The following is a 24,971-nucleotide window of genomic DNA, read 5'->3' as shown; positions in this document are numbered from 1 at the left end:
GAAATTTTAGGAATTCGAATAAGTCTATCTTTACTAGATTTATTTTGTTAACATAGTTAATTACTAGAGTAACTCTTACGTTGTGGCAGAATTTATTTATAGTTATGGTAAAGTTATTTTTTTTCATTGTTTGATAACAGACTTACACAATTGTCTTGATAGCAAACATATTTTCTTACTAGAACAACTTTTTATTGATAACAAACTTATACACCGCAGACTTCTCTCGTGTAGTGGTGGCAAAGAAATATTAACAGACTTATTATATAGTTATGGTAGTTTTATGCTGTGCATTAGTGGTAAAGTTGTTATGCCAATTTTAATTCTCGTGTTGCAGCAGATTTGAATTACAAAATGAAATTACAATAATACCACTACGCTTTAGGGTTGCAGGTATCTTTCTCGACCTTCGATAGTTGTAGATGAGTAATTAGATTTCAGGAAAGAAAAGTTATCTGTATTGGCTTTGAATTTTCATCGATGGAGCAAGTAATTATTGTATGTGGTAGCTGGCGTTTTGAAAATTCCAGGTGGTTATTCGTGGTTGACAATTCTAGAGGCTGCAAAATTCTGGGTGCTTCTAAAACAACAAGGTATGTCGACTTTCTTCAAATGGTGTTTGAGGATTACGGTTTAGATCGGAAAACTCACGACGTGAAGCTCAGTTACATGTTTCCGAAGAGGATTTTGAGTAAACTGCCGTTGCATACACCACCTGTGTTTGTCGAAAATTGTAGACAGTTTCAGGGTTTCTTAGGACATCACAGAACAGATACCGTTCAGATGTGTGTTGAAATTATCGACAAAGTCGCAGATAATGATATTAAAGCAGACAGTCTCGAAAATTTACCACAAGAGAATTCAAATGTAGACGACAAGGTTCAGGTTTCCATTGGTAACAATGAGAATCTGGACGAAGATGAGGAGTTTAGGTTTGATTGTTGTGATGATTCAGATGGAGCGACTTCTGAAGACGAAGACTTTAGCGTTTACGGAAAATGTATTGAAGAAGAGCAGGAGAAACCAACTTTACCTCCAAAAAAAAGGGGCTCAACCGCTGCAGCAATGGAGCAGGCGAAGCTTCAACCACATGTACAGCTTGAATTCAACTCCCTCAACCTAGCCGTCGGACAAAGATATGAATCCAAATCTGAATTGGAGACAAGATTAAAGATTTTATCAGTCCTGAATAAATTTGATTTTGTTGTCGATAAGTCGACACCAGTCCTACTAGTGGTTAAATGTTGGATTGAAGGGTGTGACTGGAGAGTACGAGCATCACCTGTCGGAGATTCTCCTGCATTTTATGTTCGAGTATACGTTTCAGAACACACGTGTTCAGTAACTGATCGGTCATCTCGTGCTCGAAAGGCAACACCAGACATTCTTGCAATGTTGTACAAAGATCATGTGGGTGGTATTGAATCAACTCATAATTGACTAGAATAAATTCCCTTCTCTAAATTCAATTGTTACACCATAAACCGACAACAAGTCTTTCAAACAAGGTCCTTCTGCTGTAGATACACCCATCTCGCCCCAGAACTCCTTGTGGTCAATATCCCAAGTGTCTTCAGCATCAAATGGATCTATGCTCATGCCAGTTATAGCGCCATACTCATACAAGGAAAACCGAATTAGTTTATTTCCAACCAAACACCACATCTCATGATTCCTCTTCGTAGATAACTGATAATCAGCTTCGTAAAGCTTGATGATAACCCCAATCACTGATTCTCTCATGTCGTTCCAAACATCCAGCCCAACTGAATCTCTGATCTGACTGAAGTTGACGAAGTGAAAATTGTGATTCATACTCTTCTTCTGGATTGGTGCTTGTCCCTCTTCATATGCTCGTGGAGGATAGTTTTTTTTCTCACTTGAATTGGCCATACCTGAAAAATCTGCCATTAGTTGATTTGAAACTTTGTCATCAATCAAACTAGAAGAACACCATAGCAAATTTACCAAACAACTTTACCACCACCAAAACTAAATCTAACATTCTAAAAGGCTATCATCGTACTACTAACAAATGTATCATCATTAAATCGACTTCTCTATCATCATCATCATGACAAGTCTGTCAACAGTTGTTAAAAAGTCTATATGAATTCAAAATCATCTTTGCCATAAAGTGTTACTAAGTCTGTCCTCACTTTTGAAAATTTTATCATATACATGTAACAACTTTATCACCAAGTGGACAATAGATCTACCAAATCTGCTAACCAATAAATTTGACATACATAAGAAAACATAATCGGGAATCCATCATCATTAACATGCCAAATCTATCAACAGTTCATCGAGTGGGAACAAGTGGGAATCAACTTTGCCATAAACTATTACTAAGTCTATTGTTTATTGGGAACAAGTTTATCATGCATTTGGCACAACTTTATCATCAAGTGGACAACAGATCTAAAAATCTGCTGCTACTAAATACAAAAGCCGACAAATTTGACATGCATAAGAAGAAATAATCCTCATCCAGAAGAAAAAATAACTCAGCAACTCAACTATGGCGCCGAAATTCAGAAACAAAAAATAAAACACAGGAACACAGAAACAAAATTAATCGGATTAAAATGGTGTTTCAAGTACCGGAATAGAACTGACGGCGGCCGTGAAGGAGAAAGATGGTTGGAAATTGCTTTGTAGAGTTCGCCGGTTAGTACTCTTCCCCTTCTACTCGCGAAAGCTTCAAACAGATTATCCGACGGAGAAAACGACACCAGAATAAGTCTTCAGAAGTCGGAAATTGCTTTGTTTGATTCAGCAGCTAGGTCACAAGTTTTTTTTTTACGAGAGGTTTTTTAGAAGAATGCAATCAAGAAGAGAGATTTTCGGGGAAATGATGAGGATAGTGAGGAAGATTTAGGAAACTGAATCCTTTCCCCTCCGATATTATGTTCGATTTTTTGAAAAAATATTTTAAATTATGATTGTGTAATTAAGTTATTTTGCTCTTGCTAAATTAATTTAAAATGGCAATTTTGTGATTAAGAATACTAATTATGGTTTAGTGGTACTTTTAATGAAAGATTAGAGTCAATCTAGTAAACTTTGAAAGGAGGAGTCATTCTAGTAATATTTGCTAAAATTAGAGTCAATTGGGGTAATTTCTCAAAAAAAAAAATCGAGTTACCTCTTTCTCCCAGACATTTCATTGTAATAAAAATCAATATCAATGCCTGAATTGCAGTTTCTCCAAATATCCACCAGCCCAAATGCCTTGTTAACATATTATCGCAAGGTTCACAACAGACATGCATACAGAGAGAAAAGATTAAATTTTAACTACTGATAGCAAATCGACAAAGGAGATTGGACAACCTTAATACCAGACTTGAAAATGCAGCCCATGGCAAGTCCAAGTGGCAGTCCAATGAAATAGTAAGACCATGTTTATTAGAGAGACCCACATAAATCTTTTAAGTATTATTTAAGTAGTATTATTTAGTTAAGAGACTTATTAAGAAATATTGATTAATGTAGAGGTACATTAGAGAATCAGAGAAAGAGGAAAAAAAATTGGGAAAAAGAGATGAAAAGAAAAAGGGGAAAAAAAAAATTGGGTTGTCTAAAAGCAACCCAATTAGGGCCCGCCACGTACTCACTAAGAGATTTTTCTCGTATATCAAATAAGAAACGTTTTTGTTGATTAATGCTATTTTTGATTTTTTTTTGGGCTAAAAAATCTTAAAAATCCACTAAGAAATGCCCAATAAACATGCTCTAACATCCTAATTTATGTATGTTACATATGTTTGCCAACCTGAAACATAGGCCGACCTAGAGCATAGGTGATATAGGCGACGGCTTTAGGCATCCAACTTTAAAGACATAATTTGGTTAAAATATTTTTATAAGAAATATATAAGTAAACAAAACTGTAGGTTTTTTAAATAAGATAATGATATTTGTAGATTTTTTTGGTAATGTTATCGGCTTTTCTCTAAAAATATATTAGTTAATGAGTTAGGAGACGATTGAATGAGTTAACTTTGTTAGATATGAGAGTTTAGTGAATAATTTTGTAGGAAAAAGTAAAAAAAACCATATTTTAATAATAAAATATTAGTTTTATTGTTTTTTTAATAAGTGTATAAACTATTTATAGAGTTGATCTGTTAGGTGGGTTTCTTCTATGCTTGAAACGTTTGTTCCCGGCGGCTGTTCCGGTCTATCTCCCCACAAGCTACCTGTTTCAACAGCTTGTAACTATTGGTACGGTGGTTGTGGCTGTTTTCGTTGCCACTTATGGACCCTTTGTCTCACATGGACAGGTTAGTGTAGTTCCTTTTTATTTGACGGATCAGAAAGTTCTGTTTTTGCTTTCTGTGTTATCATCGGTAATGTCCTCAGACAAATAAGAAACGATTCTATTTTTATTCACATAGAACAAACTCAAACAACCAAATAAAGAATTCTAGGGTCAAGTCTATAGCATTCTTAACCATTTTTGTTCAAAATAAACTATTAATTTATCCTTAAATCAGCTATTCCCATTTATATAAACGAAATCAGCAACAGAAAAAAAACTTTAAGAGAATTACGATAATGAAAAAAAAAAAAACAAAACACAAGTTATATGAAGAAGAGTTCCTGCATATCAAACCATAACAGCTAGAGATTTCCTAAAGTAAAAGTTCTCATAAAAGATACCATGATCAAACCACTCAATTTTACCCCAAATCTCTCCTCCTTGATGTGTTTCCAGCGAAATCTCCGCACACAAATCTCAGTTGTTCTTCCTCCAACTTGGAAAAATAAAGCCAGTTTCCCACCGTAACTCACAGTGTATGGCCAGCCTAAAAACTTAGACAACAACTTTTCCAAACCTTTCACCACTCTCCAACACTTTTGGGCTGGATCATACGCTCTTAACTTGTAGTTCTCATCCGGATTTAGGGAGTACAATACGTCATCAACAACACATGCATCCCTCCACTTCTGAAAATTCAGCATCTCGTCTGTTTCCCATTTACATTCCTTTGGCTCGTAAACAAAGCTATTATGATCATCCCTCGTGTACAGCTTATCGGCCATCACCACACAACCATACGACCACGTGTCACCTAGCTCAACGCCTGGCTTTATAACCCTAGACTCCCACTTTTGTGATTTTGTATCGAACACCACCATCACCTTCTCCAAGACATAATTACCGCCATCTCCAATTATGTAGATTCTACCATCGATAACGTCAGCGACCGTACCAGACATTGGCACAGGCATGTCGGGGAGGCGTTGCACCGTGTGAGATCTGCAGTCGATACTTAACGCCATATTGTTCTGGTCCCCACCAAACATATATATCCTTGGACTCACTGCGACAAAGCTTCCACGGTAACGCATAGCGGGAAGCGAAGGGATAAGGACCAAGCGTCATCACGCCTTTCCCTGTTATAGAGGAGAACATAGAGACGACAGCGTTTAGTGCAGCCCAACAAGGATCGTGTAGCGTATAGCTCATCGGATGCAAGGAGTGATCTGAAGTGCTTTGAAACTTGAGAAAGTGTTTGATAGTGGCAACTCGGTACACGGGCTAAGATGTCAATGATGATTTCTTCGGGAAGTAAAGTAATCAGAGATTCTGGTTTCGACGTTTTCTCCTCCTCTGCTTTAACTTTGGAAGACATGTGTAGATTTAGGCGAGGGAAGCGCAAAACCCTAACTGTAGGCTCAAATCTACATTCACCGAGAAAGAGAGCAATCACTAATATACTATTAAATAAGATTATTTTAAATTTAGAACATACCAGTTTAATTCAAGAAGCTGCCAAGGCACGACAAGTCCGTCTAAAAGAAGAACGAAGAAAAAGCTTGGTTTGGTGTTCGATCGAGAGAAATAAGACGACAACCCTTTTGTGGCTTTTTCTTTTTCCTTTTCTTATCGGTTTCCTCTCATCTTTTGTAAATTTTTTTTTATTTTTTAATTCTTTTCTCTGTTTTATTAATTCATTAAATAATGAAAACTTGGAAACAAAAAAGGTAAAATTTCTTACCACTTTTGGATCTCTAGTGAAAGAACCAAACCTAATAAACAGCATGTGGATAAAGTTTCTCGTACATAGAAAATATTTGGAACTTCTTGAAAAATTCTACTCACACAAAAAAAAAGACAGACTATAAGAAAGGAATATCTTGGATTGGATGGAAATGCATGGTTTATCTAAAAAACAAACGAGGTTTCAGATTTCAAATTTCAATTAGGTTTTTCAGGCGTTTCTTGCACAACAAGCATAGAGAATCATCAAACATTCGGACAATCTCCTATCAAAAGTAATGCGAACTGGTACAGTATTTTCTGAATGGAGATTTGTACGCCAAGGCTCTGAAATTTTCTCAGTGAATGAGTCGTTAAAACAGAGGGTTTCTTCGAAACTGAGTAAACGTATAGTGGCCGATGAAAGAAGCATTGAGACTCGGATCAAAAACTTGTGCTTGGTGGGACCAAATGAACGGAAGTTGTCTTTTTTAATCACCCTAGAGACAGTGACGGAGCTGTTCTTTTGTGAAGTTGACTGTACTTTTTAATCTCAAAATCACCAACTCTGATATTGCTATTCTCTTTTGATACGTGCATGCAGGGCTCGGTATATCCCTTTGTTGAGTTTGACAAACCAATGTAATTTGATTTGGATTTACGAAGAGTAGAAACCTGAACTGTTAAAATGTGATTTTGATGAAGAGCACGTCACCTATAAACTTGAATTACAAGAAAATGTGTTTATATATCCATAGTCTTCCCTGAATAGCATTTGAGAACAAAAAAAACAACTACAAGACGCATTGAATGAATAAATATTTGTTAGAAACATATTCAAGCTTCTTCTGTTCATCGACTTCAGAACTGCATAGAAATATCAGAATATATTCTTCTACATAAACTTATTAGAATAAGAATGCATATATACATAGGTATATTAGGAATCTGATTTATCAGCATATATTCTCATCAATGCAATAAGACCAATCACCGATTGGAATTAACTCAATCAATTACTGCTAGCACTTTCTGCATTCTTCCTACCAATTTTACTTTTTGGAGGAGATTGATCAAAAAACAGAGGCAGCGAGAATCAGTCACAGAGAGTTGATGGTCCAACAAACTGAAACAGATAACCAGATCGAGAATTCTGTAGAGTTGATGGTATACTTTTTCGTTCAAAATAAACAAACTAGTTTTTCCTCAAATTAAATCATCTATTTTCATTTACATAAACCGTTATCAGCAAAAAGAGATTTTAAGATAATGAAAAAACAAAACACAATAGATCAACTTACCAAAAGGTTCTGTGGTTTCACATCTCTGTGGCAGACACCAGGAGCAGTATGGATATAGGCCAAGCCTCTGAAGATCTGCACAACATATTTGCTAACCCGTTTCAGAATCACTAAGAAAAAAGCAAGAATATTTGTGGCAGATAACAATGCATACTTGACATGTGTAAAGTTTGACATAGAAAATAAGCATCCTCTGGTTTGAATTAGTATAGTGCTTCAAAACCCGGAACAAAGTCTCGGGTACACTCCATAACAAGGTTGAGGAAGAGCTCATCTCTACTTGTTGTAGAGAAGAAACAATGCTTCAAATAAACCACATTAGGGTGGTCCATTAGTCGCATTAATTGCAATTCACGATTTATGTAGCGCCGATCTTGCAAAATCTTCTTAATGGCTACTGACTCTCCAGTTTCCAAACACTTCGCCTAGAATGGTAAGTTCATAAATTAATCAGAAATGGAAGAAAAAGATATTGCCTAGAACAGCTAGCAGTGACAACCACAAAAGTTACCTGGAATACAATTCCAAATTAAAAAATCCTGTCATGCATCGGATTTCTTCTCGAGTTGGAGTACCAAGAACCTGTTCCTCAATCCCTTCTGTAATGAGCTGTCAAGTCCAGCTGTCTTAGCTCTAGAATCATCTATTGTCTGTATAAATATGAAGTGATGTAGAAACCTTAATCTTTAAACTTATACACTCCAAAACCAGACTTCCCCACATCAGGTTAGCAATCTGAAATCTTATATAAACTATCATAGACATAAACCTTAGAGCTAACACTGTTCTCTAATCACCCTTACCTCAATATCATGGTACAGATGGCGAGCTTGTTTCTGCTACTATTAAACCCAGAAGCAGCAGCATGTTTGCAGTCAAGTGAGAATTCTTGATTATACCCATATCTCTGCATCCTGTTAAAGTTGAGGTTCCATGCATTTTCATTGCTGGATGCTTGTGAACGCATACCAAAATTTGGATGTTTTGTTGTGGGTATAATCCAGAAATTTCATTTGGCTGCAAACATGTTGCTGCTTCTGGGGTTAATAGTAGGAGGAGGAGGTTGTGGCGGTGGTGGTGGAGGAGCTTGCTAGATATCTCTTTGATACTTTTTCAGAACGTATTTGTATTTATGACCGACTTGCTTAGAATATCTAGGCATACCCTAGCACAATTTGTGCATAATCTATTTATTATTATGGTAAAAAGTATGACCAGTGACAAATTTCTATTTGCTTTAGTATCGCATCAGATTATTGCATCATCTTATTAGGGCATCTCCAAAAAGGACTTCAAATTTGAGGTTGGCCAAATTTCAAATTTAAGGTTTGATGGTGTTTGTCTCCAAAAGCAAAACCTCAAATCTTCTATCACAAAATTTAAAATATTGCATTATAGTCCTTACTTTTAATTATTATTAATAAAAATTATATAACTTTATAAATAACAAAAAATATATTAAAAGTATCATTTACTAAAATTACATTATAAACTTTATAATAAAATAAAAAATTACATTATAAGATAAATTTACATAAACAGAATTGTTTGGATTAAAATGATAACATAAAAAATAAAGTAATTATTTATGAAATATATAATTGTAAGGACTAAAATGTAAATAAAAACTGCAAACTTCAAATTTGAGGTTTTGAACAGTGAAGGTTTCACTGTTCAAAACCTCAAATTTTGAGGTTTTAAGGTTGTTTTTGGAGTGAACAAAACCTCATATTTGAAGATTTAAGGTTACTTTTGGAGATGCCCTTATGCCACTTTAATAGTTCTATCGTTTGTATTTCACTATATATCATGTTATAATTTCTTTATGACGTTAACATGTTATAATATAATGGAAAAGTTAACTGAAAATGAGAATATAACTGAAATGTAATAGTATAGAATGGAAACCAGTAATCGAGGAGTTGTCATCCATTTTTTTTTGTTGTTGTTCATTTAGGTGAGTTATCATCATTTTAACATAAAGCCATATATTTCTTGTTTTTTCAAGCTCAAACATATTTCATATAAATTCGTTTCTCCTTCTCAACCAAAGAATATTTCATATGAAGAGGTTTTATTGGCTGTTAGATCAACACACTGGTTGGCTTATCTTCCTTGGAAAGTGATGGTTAATCGAATTAATCTTTTTCTTGTCTTGTTGATTTCTCTGGTATAGACTATAAACCTTGACCATTCTCAAGGTTCAGCTAACGCTTTCACCAATATCTTTGAATTCACTCTCGAAAATTACCTCTTCATAGCTAAGATTATCCAAACATGTCATAATCCAAAGAAGAGTTGTAGCTTCTGCCTCCATAATGTTTCAACAATTTTTTCGAGAAATTTTGAGCTCAGCCTAGAAATTAAAATGAATGACAAACAAAAAAAAATATCGTGAACTTTTGCAATAAGAATTATGAAATGTAGAATGAAATTTTGGAAGAGACTCATATAGATCATATAGATCAAATTAAGGAGAAGAGAGTTCCTTAAATCAAACCATTACAGCTAGAGGATTCGCAGAACTAAAATTCTCATCAGTCAAAACTTGATCACACCACTCAACTTTACCCCAAATCTCTCCTCCTTGATGTCTTTCCAGCGTAATTTCCGCACACCAAATCTCATATGTTTTTTCTTTAACTTTATTGAGAAACAAAGATATTTTCCCACCGTAACTCACAGTGTATGAAGACCATGAATATGTCATATCAGGCAGACTCTTCCAAACCTTTCACCACACTCCAACACTTTTGCTTTGGATCGTAAGCTCTTATCTCGTTCTCGTACCGATCGTGGTAGTACAATACGTCATCAACTACACACGCATACTTCCACTCCTTAGAATTCAACATCTTGTCCGTTTCCCATTTGCTCTTCTTTGGGTCGTAAACAAAGCTGTAATCATAATCCCTCATGTAAATTAACTACAAGACGCATTGAATGAATAAATATTTGTTAGAAACATGGTTAAGCTTCTTCTGTTCATCGACTTCAGAACTGCATAGAAATATCAGCATATATTCTTCTACATAAACTTATTAAAATAAGAATGCATATATTCTCTACATAGGTGTATTAGGAATCTGATTTATCAGCATATATTCTCATCAATGCAATAAGACCAATCACCGATTGGAATTAACTCAATCAAACACTGCTAGCACTTTCTGCATTCTTCCTACCAATTTTACTTTTGGAGAGATGGATAAAAAAAACAGAGGCAGAGTTGATGATCAAACAAACTGAAACAGATAACCAGATCAAGAATTCTGTAGAGTTGATGGTATACTTTTTCGTTCAAAATAAACAAACTAGTTTTTCCTCAAATTAAATCATCTATTTTCATTTACATAAAACGTAATCAGCAAAAAGAGATTTTAGGATAATGAAAAAACAAAACACAAGTTATATTAAGGAGAAGAGAGTTCCTTAAATCAAATCATTACAGCTAGAGGATTTGCAGAACTAAAATTCCCATCAGTCAAAACTTGATCACACCACTCAACTTTACCTCAAATCTCTCCTCCTTGATGTCTTTCCAGGGAAATCTCGGCACACCAAATCTCATATGTTTTTTCTTTAATTTTATTGAAAAACAAAGATATTTTCCCACCGTAACTCACAGTGTATGAAGACCATGAATATGTCGTATCAGGCAAAGATTCTTCCAAACCTTTCACCACACTCCAACACTTTTGCTTTGGATCGTAAGCTCTTATCTCGTTCTCGTACCGATCGTGGTAGTACAGTAAGTCATCAACTACACACGCATACTTCCACTCCTTAGAATTCAGCACCTCGTCTGTTTCCCATTTATTCTTCTTTGGCTCGTAAACAAAGCTGTAACGATAATCCCTCATGTAAATCTTATCAGCCATCACCGCAAAACCATACAACCACGTGTTCCATAGCTCATTGTCTAACTTTATCACCTCAGGCTCCCACATCTGTGTTTCTGTATTGAACACCACCATCACCTTCCTCAATCTATCATTATGGCAATATCCAATTATGTAGATTCTCCTATCAATGATGCCAAAGATTGTATCAGACATGGGCACAGGCATGCCTGGGAGGGTTTGTACCGTGTGAGATCTGCAGTCGATGCTTAACCCCATATTCTTCTGATCCCCACCAAACATATATATCCTCGGACCCACTTGGACAAAGCTTCCACGGTAACGCATAGCGGAAAGCCAAGGAATAAGGACGAAGCAGCGATTGCCGTTGGCTTTCCGGCGGAGAATATACCATTTGTACTCCTTGGTTTTTCCCTTAAAGAGGACAACATAGAGACAGTGTTCGGTGCAGCCCAACAATGATCGTCTTGTGTATAGCTCACGGGACGCAACGAGTGATCGGAAGTGCTTAGAAACGAGAGAGAGTATTGGATAGTCGCCTCTAGGTACACGCGCTAAGATGTCAATGATGACGTCTTCGGGAAGTGACGTAATCAGAGACGACGATGATTGCTCCTTCTTTGCCCTAATTTTATAAGACATGTGTAGATTAGCCGAGGAAAGCGCAAAACCCTAATTGTACGCCCAAATCAACAATCAGCGAGAGGAAGAAAGAGAGAAAGCGAGCAAATATCTCAAGTTTTAGTTTGATAAGAGCTAGAGAGATACAGAACACGAACGCAACCTTTAAAATCGTGACCTTTTTTTTTCTTTTTATAGAGTTTACCTTTACCTTTTCCTTTTCTGTTGGAGTTCATGTTTCCTCTTTTATCTTGGAAGTTTTATTTTGTTTTTTTTTTTGAACAACGGAAGTTTTATTTGTAATTAATTATTTTTTTCTGTTTTACTAATAAAGAAAAGAACGAGAGGCCAAGTTCGGAAGCAGATCGCTGGATAGCCCTGGGCATTCGGATACCCGATCGGGTATTCCGGATTTTCGGATTTGAATTTTATAAACCATTCGGTTATTTCAAAAAATTCGGTTTGGTTTGGATCGGATCGGATTTAACAAATAAAAACCGAAATAAACCGATAAAATTTGAAATCGGATAACTCGGGTTAGTTAAATCCGACAAACCCGAAAATCCGAAAAAAAATTTCTGCAAAAACCGAAATTGCTATAACAAATAAAACTTAACAAAAATAGCAAAAATGGATCAAACTCCAACAATCTTAGTTCACACTAAAATATCAAACTCCAAACCATCTTAGTTCATACTTAGTTTAAGAATAAAAATCCAAACCATCAAAGTCCAAATCATCTTAGTTCATACTAAAATATCAAAATGACAAAGAGAATAAGCAGAAACTGAGATAGTGCATAACTCCAGCCTCCAAAAAGTGTGAACTTCATAGCAAATCAAAGATGCATCTGAAAAGACAAAACCGATCTTTAAATAAAATTAGAAACCAATACAAATGATATAACAAAACAAAACCAAGAAGCTTCATCTGCTTTGGTTGCTGAGAAGCAGAGCCTTCACCGGTTTGTTTTCTTTTTCCTCCACTCGCAGGTGTTTCAATCTCATCATCATCAAGATCTTCATAAGGACCGTGAGTGTTTGCTGCATCTGTGCTCGTAGGGGTTGGTTCTGATGATGAATCCATCTGCAAATACATAGAGTTCAAGCTCGATTCAAACAAACTAGCAAAGCAATGAGTTTAACTACCACACGTCCACAGATATATACCTTTCCTAAACAAATCGAAACTAACTTTTGATCACCATATAACTTTTGCAAACAAATCGATATCAAAGCTATTAACATCTAACATCGAAATCGAAGCTATTAAACCCAAAATCGAAACTTAAAGCTATGAAAAACAAAATATAAATCAGAAAAACGAAATATAAACGAAATCAACTCTAGCCCTGGGCATAACACCGATTACCGAACACTAAAAAATAGCTAAATCGAGTTTGGGAAAGGGTTTTTACCTGAGACCGAATTCTCGATGCCTCAGAGATTGGAGTGAAAGGGGTTTTGAAATTAGATGAATCCAGATTGAAATTTTGTGTTTTTGCCCTAAATCGAGTTACAGGTTTGGGAAAGTGTCGTGAAAGAAGGAGAAGAAGAGACATTCTGGATGAAAAACAAGTTTTCTTTTATTTCGGGTTATATCGGTTTAATTTGGTTATCATCAGTTAATCTGAACCGAACCGATGAACCAAAGTAATCCAACATCATAACCATTCGGTGTTTTTAACGATCCGAACCCGATCCGAACCCAAATTTTCGGGTCGGTTTCGGATTAATTTTCGGGTGCGGGTTTTATGCCCAGGGCTATCGCTGGATGTGAGAAATATTTGACTTTCCTATTTAATCCTTATTATTGAAATGTTTGACAGACCAGCCTACATGTAAGACCACATTGAACCTTAAACTTTAAATATCTGGTTAAATACATATAGAACAAAACATCTGGAACAAAATAGAGAAACAGAATCAATCACAGAGAAGCCAAGACGGGGTAATGAAGATAATTGCAGCTTATGAATATGGGATTTATTACATTCTAAAGTGAAATGGCGTTTTCTGATAAAGAAACATGCAACAATGAAAGGAACTATATAATACTATTCTCCATCTAATTTTTGTCTCGTTTATTCTTTTTGGTACAACAATTTATTAATCAGAACATCAGTATCAGGATAGTATCAAAAACTCTGGAAAATCTAGACTTGAAAAGAACATCATCGTGATACATATATAGCATAAAAAGACAATACTCAGTAGTGTATTAAGGAAAACAAGACTTGTTCCACTGTTAACCAACTTAACGAGAGATTTTATCATATGTATTTTCATTGATAGGTTAAGTTATAAGACTTTACAATTATCAAACCTTTAAGTTCAGGGATTCAGTGATGATGAGGACATGAACCATCATCGGTTTTTACAAAAAACAAACTAAGACAAAGGGATAGATTCTGACTAAAAAAACACTAATCAGAGCTATCTACACTCTCATCAACAATTTAAACCCAAAAAAAAAAAAATCTCTCATCAATAAAGAGCACATATTCTCATATTTAAGTAAATGTTGTTGACATTCCTCACTCTTTCTTATTCAGATTTGTTTCTTTCTCTCTTTTTCTCTTTACTTTTGTTTATCTTTTCTCACGCTCTCTTTCTGCTTTAGTTCTCTCACTCTGTTTCATTGTTGCTGTTTGATTGTTTGAACACAAGAGAAAGAACAAACATAAAAGACTACATTTTTGATATTGATCAATTGTTCTTTGTTACAACACAACACATACACTTATACTACTTGGACTCTACTCTTAACCACTCCTTCTATGCCATACCTCTAGTCTTAGACTCTCTTACACAAGCCACACTACACTTGTTTAGACTCTAACCTCTCATCTTAGGACTTTAACTACTTAACTATTACACCAATTTTAGCTATGATAACTTAGACTTAATCTTCCCTACACACACAATCGACCATTATTTCCTTGGGCTGATGATGCTTTGCTGGCCCATTAGTCTAAAACAAGAAGCCCATTTCTTTTCTCCAATGTTGACTTTTTATTTCTTGGTTGACTCTCTTCTTCTTCTCTGATTCCTTCTTCCACGACAGAGACTTCATCTTCTTCCTTTCTTCTTCTAATTAAAGCTACTTTCTTGTTTGTTAGATTTAATCAAGGACTCAACCTTCAACACTCCCTCTTGAGTCCTTTGATTAAATCCCCAATTCAAATCTAGGGATTTGACTCCCATGGTTCTTCGTTGCTCATTCCTCTGCTCTTCAAGACATTTGTATAGCTTCTGGTAAGCTTATTACTCGATCTTTCTCTTGCTTTGTGTTTTCCTCCATTTTGCTTCTTCTTCCCTTTTGAGCTTCGTATCTCCCTCTTGAATGGATCTCCAAGATCTAATTTCTTTTTATACGAATTTATTAGCCCTCTCTTGACAGGATTTATTCGCAATCTTCGTTTGCTTTGTGAGCTTTCCTCACTTCTGATCAAGCTGCGTTTGCAACTAGTTTCTTATTATTCTTCTCCGACGACATCACTCTTTCCGCTGGTACTTCATCTGAGACATCTTCCATTGTCTCCCTCTTCGACGAACCTGAACAGGTTTGTTGCTTCTGGGGAGTCGAGCCACTGCCTTCTCCAATTTTACGCTTGCTTTACTCCCTCTTCTCCTTGAATCTCTCTGGATCCATCTTCATTTTTCTCTGCAAATATCTTTGCCATCTTTTGGCTGATTTTCTTTGCGATCTCTCCATTGTGTTATTGACCAATTTCTTGACCAACTTTTCTTCTCTTGCAGGAAACACGACTCTTGGGTTCTTCTCTTTTCCCGTAAGCCTTCTCCATGTCTCCTCCAAGTCTTGTCTGTGAATCTTCTTCACGTCACTACCACCGTGAACTTCCGTCACGTCTTCGTCGGCTTAGTTCTCCAGCCATCTTCTATTCTTCTGCTCCCTTTCACTCTTAGGTAAGCAAGCTTTCTTCTTCTGTAAGTTTCTTCTTTGATCACCAAGTTGTATCTTTCAGATCTTTGAATCATCACCTCAGTTTTCTTAGCCATAGTCTGTTTGGTTCTCTTGACCATCACCTTGACTTTCTTTAACCTTGGACTTTTTGATTCTCTGAACTTCTAGCACATACTCTGCTTCTCATCAAAAATACTTTACATTTGATCAGCTTCATACCTTTGAAATGAAATCCTTCTTCTCAAACCTTTCATTTGCAGGTTTGCTTGATTTTGATGCTGGTTTGTCTCCTCCATTTCTCTGATGGTTGAGAATTTCCAGCAACTCTGGCAGCTTCCTTGGTCTGCTTGTTGATGCCGTCATGTTGCCATCTTCACGTCATTCTGGGCTTTTTCAGCTTCCTTTCTCTTAGGTAAACTTCTTTTCCTTCTTGCTTGGTGTCCTCTTTGAACACCAATTTTTTTTTTTTTTTTTTGATTCTTAGAACCATCCCCTTCAGCTTTAGCTTTGGACCTTTTTGACTCTTGAACCATCACCTCAGCCTCTCTTACTGTAGTCTGTTTGGCTTCTTTTTTTGAGTCATCACCTTAGCTTTCTTAGCTTTAGTGGTTTGGCTCCTTGAATCTTCAATCTTAGTGGCTTTGTTTGGTTTCTAGAATCATCAACCTCAGCTTTTCCTGATTTGGTTTGTTTGATTCCTTTCACCACCACTTTGGTTTTCCAGCTTCTCTTTCTTTCTTTTTCTTTGCCTTACACATCTTTTTTTTTTGTGCAGGCTCCTTCTCTTCATCTCCAGCAGCAACCACTTTCATGGACTCTCCATTTCAGCTGCTGCAAGGTCTTCGGCATTGGAGTTTCTTCAGCTTCTCCTCTGTCTTCTTCTTCCTCCATCTTAGAGGTAATCTTCATGTACTCTTTTTTCTCCATCACAGCTTCTCCCTCATGGCTGAGAAGCAATTTCTCCATGGACCCTTTCTTCTTTCTTGAACAGGCTCCAAGGATAACTACAGCTCTGATACCATGTTGACATTCCTCACTCTTTCTTATTCAGATTTGTTTCTTTCTCTCTTTTTCTCTTTACTTTTGTTTATCTTTTCTCACGCTCTCTTTCTGCTTTAGTTCTCTCACTCTGTTTCATTGTTGCTGTTTGATTGTTTGAACACAAGAGAAAGACAAATATAAAGACTACATTTTTGATATTGATCAATTGTTCTTTGTTACAACACAACACATACACTTATGCTACATGGACTCTACTCTTAACCACTCCTTCTATGCCATACCTCTAGTCTTAGACTCTCTTACACAAGCCACACTACACTTGTTTAGACTCTAACCTCTCATCTTAGGACTTTAACTACTTAACTATTACACCAACTTTAGCTATGATAACTTAGACTTAATCTTCCCTACACACACAATCGACCATTATTTCCTTGGGCTGATGATGCTTTGCTGGCCCATTAGTCTAAAACACGAAGCCCATTTCTTTTCTCCAATGTTGACTTTTTATTTCTTGGTTGACTCTCTTCTTCTTCTCTGATTCCTTCTTCCACGACAGAGACTTCATCTTCTTCCTTTCTTCTTCTAATTAAAGCTACTTTCTTGTTTGCTAGATTTAATCAAGGACTCAACCTTCAACAAATGTGCTATATGACCCGAGAACTGTTCATAATTAAGGAAATAGGAAAATGCAACTATTCATTTACTGTGCTTTTCTCAATATGGCAAGAGTACCCCTATTCCCCCTAACTAAAGCGTTCTGTTCATGCACGTTCTTGATAATATCTATTGTCAGAATAACGATTTTTGTTAATTTAAATTTCAAATTCAAACTTCAATTAGTTATTACATCGTTACATACACTGATATGGTGTTATACAGAATAATGTATGTTATACAGTAACGTCGTTTAGGATAATATCTCTGGACCCAGATAGAGAATCCACAAAAATCCTAAAATTAGAGTCTGTTCATTCCCTTTGTCCCAACCAAATTCCAATTCTTGTACAGAAGATCTAGGATCAGCAGGGCAATCGTTTGCAGATATTCATCTAAGTCGTTTAATGATACTTTCAATTTTGGATTTCAAACGGGTTTTCTGATTCTCACTCCAATCCTATATAGAATCTGCGCCGATGTCGAATCTGCAACTACCGGAGAGGATGTTTGCAGTGGGGGCAAGAACCTATTGGTGAAAGGGTTAATACCTACCAAAAATCGAAGACAGTCCAGGCTATCATTAATGCCCTCGATGATGACGAAGTGAAGCGGCTCAGGGAATCTCAGTTGGGAAGACTCTTAGCGACCATGGAGATGCCTTCTTTCTCTGGCAGTTTTGGGTACTATATGCTTGCTCGCCTCCTTCGTGTCAAGAAGAAACACGAGCTTTGGTTCCTGTTCGCAGGCCCCATAAGATTCTCGCTTCGTGAGTTCGCTATTGTAACCGGGCTAGGGTGCAGGAAGTTTGCACAGACAAAGAAGAAAAAGAACCTTGTGACCCAGAAACCCTATTGGCTCGAACTCTTTGGCCTTCTCAAATCGTGCACCGTCGAGTCCATGATTAACATGCTAGCAAGGAAGAAAATAACCGATAAGGAGAAGCGATTTAAATGTGCCTGTCTCGCAGTTACTGCCGCTGTATTGGTTCCGACATCACATGTTACGAAGATTGTCCCGGAGCATGTCGAGCTGATTAGGGACATCGATGTTTTCCTGTCATATCCATGGGGAAGGGTGGGGTTTGACTTGTTGGTTTCCAGCATTAGATCCAAGGACAAGTTAGAGTTATCACAGAAGACTATAGCCGTCAAAGGTTTTTTCTACGCGATCCAGTTAGTGATGATGGCAGCCGTCCCGTCATTGACAGAAGTGGTACAAGAGCCGTCTGGTGATTCAGATAGCGATGGGGAGGAGGAGTCTGATTTTTGTGATGAGCAACTAAGCGAATAAGAATGTAATCCGGCGCCTGAGGACTCAGTTAATGGTGAAGGCGGACCGGCGGCCGGTTAAATAAAGATGACGCTTAGTCCCGGACATGCTCGCGACATTGACGAGGAAGAGAAGGTAGTTAAATTCTATCGTAATATCTTACTTTTGGATATATCACGTACTAATTTTGTTACAACGCTAATACTTCTCGTAACTGTTAACAAAAAAGAACAAAGTAATATAAACGTTATAGTCTACACATTTATATACTCGTTATAATTTCTGTTATCATAGGTTTTAGTTCATTCCATCATTCCTACCAACGAAGACTATGCTATCGAAGGCATGGACCTACGGTGGCCTGATGAAGAAGTGGACGCGCCTGTTGAAGTTAATGTCAAGCTTATAGGAGAAGGCTTTAGGTTTACGAAGGACATGTTTACGGTGGGTTGACATCGGCCGACTTACTCCGTATGCGTAACGACAAGGCAATAAAAGAAAAAGAAGTGCATGACAAGAAGAAAAAGGATAAACCTGCCGAAGGTTCGGGTATTACTACACTGCTTGTTCCCGAGACTATTGCCGAGCTGGTGGCACTCAAATTAAAGGGTGAGCTGCAGAGTTTGAATAATAGGTTGCGAGATTTGGAAGCTGCATTAATCTTGCAGGGCGAGAAGATTACAGTGGCTTTAAAGTCCTTGGAGGCGTCTGTTCTCGCAAATTCATCGCATTCTGGCCCCTGCACTCAAGATGCGCCTGTGATGGAGGACTTTACACGGGAACGTTGTGACTCCGAGCGGTCAAACATTCACCCGTCTACAGCGAACCCTCCGCCACCTGTAATGACAGATCCCGACAACCACCCTCTCTGTACTGTTACTGGTAGCACTGTCCATCCCCAACCTTTCTCGTCTCGTACTTTCCAACAACCCCCTCCCAGCTTCAAACCTATTTTGAAGGCTCCTAGCCTTGCAATAAGTAATGAAGAGTTCATTCAGAATCTCACTCAATCCATAAACGCCCAGGTAAGTGGTACTCTTTTAAAATTACGAGAAATTTATTATTTAAGATTGTTACCTCATATTTTTTCTTAGGCCTCGGAACCATCCCGCTTTTCTGGATCTTTCACTGTCATACCGAATTCTTGTCCTCTTTCTCTAGCCCCGCCTACCGTGTCGACATTACCAGTGTCGTCTCTACCTGTTCCCGAGGTATTAACTCTATCTCCACTTCCCTTAGTTCAATGTGTTATACAAGCGTACCTAACCTTTTCTGTAACTCTGCAAATATAATATTAACGGTATAAAAAGAAGTTTAACACTTATTTTCTTGGATCTTAGGACAACTATCTAAGCCACGTCGACGAATTCAACAGTTCAACCGTGCTTGGTGGAAACAATAAAGCGGTACTTACCTGAACTCTTGATGCACAATCTTAATTGTCGACTACACCTTATCAATTGCATTAATGATGTTCAGATTGAATTACTCCTATCTGTATCCCCCACCTTCTCTCTTGGACTCATACAAGAAGACCAGATGGCTGACCATGAACCGGACTACCTAAAAGACCCCTTTGTTGATGATCAGGTTCATCTCCCTACAGGATGATGGACTGATATTTGAAAATCCTGTGTTGAAGATGCTCATGCAGAGTCCTCTTGTCGACGAGCTGGTGAGCGTCGAGAGGCATGTTTGCGTCGAAGTCATAGTATTGATTTTCCGAACTTGAGGAAGCTGAGGCAACTTCTTTAGGAGGGTTTCTACTGAGCATGTCAGCAAGAGTGTTCTGCGTACCCAGGATTCGAAGTCGTATTTCGAAAACCATTCGCTCCAGCGCAATAATTGTTGATGTGGGACCATCTTCTGCTTGAATTGTAACATCTTCGGAAAAGAAGACATATCCATTTCGATGCGAAATTTATGTCCTATCAGATGAAACTCGAACTTCTCGATAGCCTTCTTGACCGCTAAGATTTCTTTGAATGTAGAGTGATAATGCATCTCGGAATCTCTAAAGCGTCCGCTCTTGTATCCACAGATTTGACGTTTACCATTTATTTCTTCGAATAAAATGGCTCCCCAATATTTGTCACTTGCGTCAGTCTGCAGTATTCGTAGGCCTGTAGAGGAATCTTTAAAGGTGGTAGCTTATGTATCTCCTTTTTTAGGCTTTTGACTGCTTCGGTTTGTTTGGTAGCCCACGTGGGTGGATTCTTTATCAACATCTTCTGGAGTGGTCTAGTCATTTGCGAAAGTTGCGGAATAAAGTCGCTGATGTAATTAATTACCCCAAGGAATTGTTGGACTTGTCTTCGCGTGAGATTTTCGTCGGGAAAATCGAGGAGTGCTGTAGCTAAATGGGCTTGCGGTGTGAATTTTCCTTCTGTGATTTGCATTCCAAGGAAGTCGATGTTGGGCTGGGCTATTATCATCTTTCGGGCCGAGAGCATAATTCCATATTCTTCAACTATGCCTTGAAATTGTCGGAGAGACCGAATATGATCTTCTTCGCTTGTTGAGAATAACAGAATATCGTCGATGTATATTAAAGCCGTGTGGAGAAGAGGCTTAAATATACGAAGCATCGCTTGCTGAAATAGCGATGGCGCTGTTTTTAATCTGAAAGGTAGAACATTCCATTGGAGATGTCTGTTGGGTAGGCAGAAAGCTGTTTTGTATCTTTCATCAGGATGAACACCAAGTTGCCAAAAACCAGATTTTAAATCAAACTTGGAGAATATGGTGGCTCCTTGTAGGTGTTGAAAGAGTGCCTTCTTGTTTGGTAGAGGAAACTTGACGTCTTGTAGATATTGGTTCAGTGGTTTGTAATCAATTACCAGTCTGAGTTTTCCTCTTGCTTGTTCTGTCCGGTTGTTCACATAGAATGCTTTACATGCCAAAGTGAATTTGTTGATGAGACAACTCCTTGTTTCACTAGTTGGTCACATTCTTCATTTGCTTGTGTCAATAATGTTGGTGGCATGCCTGCGTGACTTGCTTTTGTCGGAGTGGTATGGACATTCTCCTTGAAAGGTAAAGAGACGAAGAATTCTGAATTCAGCCATAACGGTTTGTCACATTTTGAAGGAAGTCTGTGTGAGAGTCTGCACATGAGACTATTGCGATCTCTTCATTGATTTTCTCGAAATCTTGAGATATGACTCCTTCGACCGTGAATAGACGTGGGATTGTTGTAAAATCTTTGTAGAAAGCCTTCCATCTCATTCCCCGTGTCTCAATAGATATATCAAAATTTTTCTTGAAGGTGTGATAGGAATCCCATCCTAATATCAAATCTTTTCTTGGTGCTGAGGATCCAAGCACTTCTGTTGTAATCTGACAGCCTGGGAAAAGTTCGATCGTCACCGGTTTGGACTTGAGTTTGACCGTCAATGAACCCGAGTTTGCTACTCGAAATTCTTGTTGATGTGGTAGCCACATAGAAGTCGGGAGAATTTTAGGGTTCATTATCGTCGTATATGCTCCTGTGTCGATGAACGCAATTGCATGAACTGGCTTCTCTTTTTGTGGTGGATGAAATATCGTAACTGGCAGATGTGGTGTTTGAATTTCTTCTTTTTGCGGCATACGAGTGATTTTAAAACAGCAGTCATTATTGACTTCTTCTTCTGAGGAGGAGGAGTCGGATGAGTAGTCATAATCCGAGTAGCCACATATGGCATCTTGTTCATCACTATCATAGGATAGTACTGATTCTAGATCGTGGCTGTCGAAATCGAGGTCTGGTGCGATCTTCGAGATTGAGCTGATTAAGTACTGCTTCTTTTTCTTCGACTTGTTTGGGCAGTTTTTTGCGAAGTGACCTTCTTTGCGACATAGGAAACACTTCGTTGTTTTCTTGAAGCTTCGTTTCTTTCTGAAAAATCGCTTGCGTCTGAACTTGTTGAAACGCTTGTGAGACGTTTTTCTGAATCTCCGTGATTTGCTACGATCATCACACGAACATGTCTTCTTGGATTTTGAACATTGGATGGATAGGTCTGGTCTTGCACAGATCCTGGATAGTTGCTTTGATTTATCCATGAATTCCATCCAAAGCTCTTTTTGCTTGCAGAGTTTATCTAGTGTTCGGAAGACATATTGCTGTATTTGGCCAATGGAAATATCTTCCACTGTCTGGCTTTGATCTCTTATGTATAGCTTTGTTTGTTGACTGAGGTAGTCATCAATCGAAGAGAGATGCACCTGCTTAAGGCTTGGATTGTTGAAACCATTAAGAGCGTAATAACGTCGCGTCTGTCGCTCAAAATGCTTAGCTAGGTCTCTTTTCTTCAATGAGCAGCATTTCGCAGTAAAGAACTCTTCTTGAAGCTGTTCTTTCAAATGTGTAGGTGTACCGATAAATTCTCTATGAATTTCTCCGAGAAGTAGCGGTATTGTCGTTTGATAGACTTGCTGCTGTCTGTATTCACCAAGTGAATTCCACCATTCTTTGAGTGCTCCAGATAGTCGGGCCGTAAACTGCTGAATCACAAGCTCTAAGGGAGACGTGATTGCTTCAGAATTCATCCATGCATGAAATTCATCGAGACGATCATTCCATTTTTCGAAAGGAATGTCATCAAACGTGAAGACCATGACTTTAGAGGCAAATGGTCTTGTTGGTATTTCTTGCTGCCTGGGAGGCCTGTACTCCATATCTTCATCGCTTGAATAGATTTCAAGTATATCAGGTTCTCGTTTTGGAGTTGATGTTTCGCCTCTTTCGTCGCCTATGGCAAATTGGTTTGGGAGAGTTCTTCATCCGAAGTTGATTCAGAACTGTTAGAATTAGTCTCCGAATAATGACCGATATTTGCAATTGGTGTTGCAATTTGTTGAAAAGGTTGTGTTTGTGGCATCTCCGTGGCTGTTTGAGCAGTAGAAGTCTGTCCCATAGTATCTAACAGACTAGCCATAAAGAATTCAATTATACCAATTTCTTTTCCTTCTCTTTTAGAATCTTCCACTGATTCATGGCTTGACGAAGAAGTAAGTGTTGGTCGTTTGGTAGGATTGACCATAAACTCGGAATCCTTCTGTCGTCTTGGTTTTGATCTTGACACCTTTGGCTTGCTAGCTGAGGTCATGCCATATCTTGACGTAAAGGCTTCGTCAGATGATAGAAATCCGGGGGCCGGTGTTCTTGGTCTTTGATTTGTATAGCCGGATAGAAATCCTGGGGAGTAGGTGCCTTGGTACATAGGCATTCCACCGAAAGGATTGGAATAAGAACTCGTAGGATTCTGATTGTAAATCATACTCTCGAGGCTTCTTTGAAGATCTTTTAGCTGGGCTTTGAGACTGGCTGTCTCTGCTTCTTTATGACGGAATTGTGTTGTATTGACCATCATGTTTTGTGCCATAGCCATCATTTCGTGATGAAGATTGTTAAGCCGGCCATGGATCTCTGTTATTGAGCTCTGAAGGCTAGTTTGCCTTTTGATGTAATTTTCCGTCAGCTGATCAACCTTGTAATTTATTGTTTTGAGGAGTTGATTTTGAGCGATGGCATTCTCAGTTTGCCAGTTGAGGACCTTTTCTCCTTGGCTTAGTTGATCTGGTCCAGAAGAGTTGATTGCTCGAGTGAGTATCTTCGGGCTATGTGCGATGTTGTCCTTGGTAAAGTCGCTTGAAGGAGGGAAGTCTTCGTTGTTGATCATCATGATTTGATTTTCATCTTTCTTTTCCGAATATTGGACTATAAAGTCATATCGCCCGTTTCCTTCACCGAGAGGACCGACGGTGGGATCTCCTTCTAAATATCTTTTGTAGAGCGGATCCTTCTTCTTTCTTCTCCTTGTGCGAATCTCGTCATCAGATTCGTACATGGCTTCTTCACATGCTGAGCAGGAACAGATATCGAAATATTGATGTCCATCTTCATCTTTGAAAGGATATAGTACCAATCCGTTTTGTCCAAAAGAGATTGGTTTAGGATTTTGTTCTTTTGCTGGACTATAGAATTCGCATTCGTCAATTTGAATAGCAAATTGAGTGAACAGTTGTTTGCGGAATGACGATGATCTTGGTTTTTCGAACTTGATTTCGGTTGTACCATCATTTCGTGAATGAAAGCTGACTTCGGAGGATTGAATCGGTGTTTGAACCGCTTGATGCAGCTTCTCGTAGCTGGTGATCCATGATTCTGGTAGTCGGCGGAGCAGCTCTTCGCGAGATATTTGACTAGGAATCTGGATGGAGTTTGGTGCTTGAGATGCTGAAGTGACTTCTAGGTAAAGTGCTTCATCAGAAGAGGGTAGTACAAGATCTAAGGCATGATCTTGGATTCGATAAACTATCTGATGATGAAGGGTCGCCACGACACTT

General features: G+C 37.9%; 3 protein-coding genes across 5 annotated transcripts; 1 reads left to right on the top strand and 2 right to left on the bottom strand.

Moving 5' to 3' along the window:
- Window positions 1–4,593: 4,593 nt before the first annotated feature.
- LOC112081553 (F-box/kelch-repeat protein At4g38940-like) lies at window positions 4,594–5,295 on the bottom strand. The gene is made up of 2 exons (XM_024148315.1): window positions 4,696–5,295; window positions 4,594–4,611 (listed from the first exon to the last, which is right to left on the bottom strand). Exons 1-2 carry the CDS (start codon window positions 5,293–5,295, stop codon window positions 4,594–4,596), a joined length of 618 nt encoding a protein of 205 aa, XP_024004083.1.
- Window positions 5,296–10,811: 5,516 nt separating this feature from the next.
- On the bottom strand, window positions 10,812–11,801 carry LOC18026901 (F-box/kelch-repeat protein At4g38940). The gene has a single exon (XM_006410006.1). The coding sequence runs from the start codon at window positions 11,799–11,801 to the stop codon at window positions 10,812–10,814; it is 990 nt and encodes a 329-aa protein (XP_006410069.1).
- Window positions 11,802–14,830: 3,029 nt separating this feature from the next.
- Window positions 14,831–20,726, top strand: LOC112090231. 3 transcript variants are annotated; one of them, XM_024161037.1, is made up of 10 exons: window positions 14,831–15,037; window positions 15,183–15,345; window positions 15,542–15,709; window positions 15,968–16,119; window positions 16,483–16,605; window positions 16,699–18,773; window positions 18,933–19,663; window positions 19,733–19,849; window positions 19,979–20,044; window positions 20,118–20,726. In XM_024161037.1, the coding sequence occupies exons 7-10, from the start codon at window positions 19,112–19,114 to the stop codon at window positions 20,247–20,249; spliced, it is 867 nt and encodes a 288-aa protein (XP_024016805.1). In that variant the 5' UTR covers window positions 14,831–15,037; window positions 15,183–15,345; window positions 15,542–15,709; window positions 15,968–16,119; window positions 16,483–16,605; window positions 16,699–18,773; window positions 18,933–19,111; the 3' UTR covers window positions 20,250–20,726. The 3 variants fall into 3 exon arrangements, with proteins under 3 accessions (XP_024016805.1, XP_024016804.1, XP_024016806.1); XM_024161036.1 differs by having other exon boundaries at window positions 15,169–15,345; XM_024161038.1 differs by lacking the exon at window positions 15,183–15,345.
- The last annotated feature ends 4,245 nt before the right edge of the window (window positions 20,727–24,971 follow it).

The sequence above is a fragment of the Eutrema salsugineum genome, unplaced genomic scaffold (assembly GCF_000478725.1).
Source record: "Eutrema salsugineum unplaced genomic scaffold, Eutsalg1_0 scaffold_10, whole genome shotgun sequence".
Classification (NCBI taxonomy): Eukaryota; Viridiplantae; Streptophyta; class Magnoliopsida; order Brassicales; family Brassicaceae; genus Eutrema; species Eutrema salsugineum.
Note: the sequence above shows the minus strand (reverse complement) of the source record. Positions and strands in the feature narration are given on the sequence as shown.

Excerpts from the sequence above, each read along its gene's own strand:
- LOC112081553 (XM_024148315.1), bottom strand. The coding sequence starts at position 5,295 with ATGGCGTTAAGTATCGACTGCAGATCTCACACGGTGCAACGCCTCCCC.
- LOC18026901 (XM_006410006.1), bottom strand. The coding sequence starts at position 11,801 with ATGTCTTATAAAATTAGGGCAAAGAAGGAGCAATCATCGTCGTCTCTG.
- LOC112090231 (XM_024161038.1), top strand. The coding sequence starts at position 19,112 with ATGCGTAACGACAAGGCAATAAAAGAAAAAGAAGTGCATGACAAGAAG. Across the intron at positions 19,850-19,978 it reads CGTCTCTACCTGTTCCCGAG|GACAACTATCTAAGCCACGT; the intron begins GTATTAACTCTA and ends CTTGGATCTTAG. Across the intron at positions 20,045-20,117 it reads TTGGTGGAAACAATAAAGCG|ATTGAATTACTCCTATCTGT; the intron begins GTACTTACCTGA and ends AATGATGTTCAG.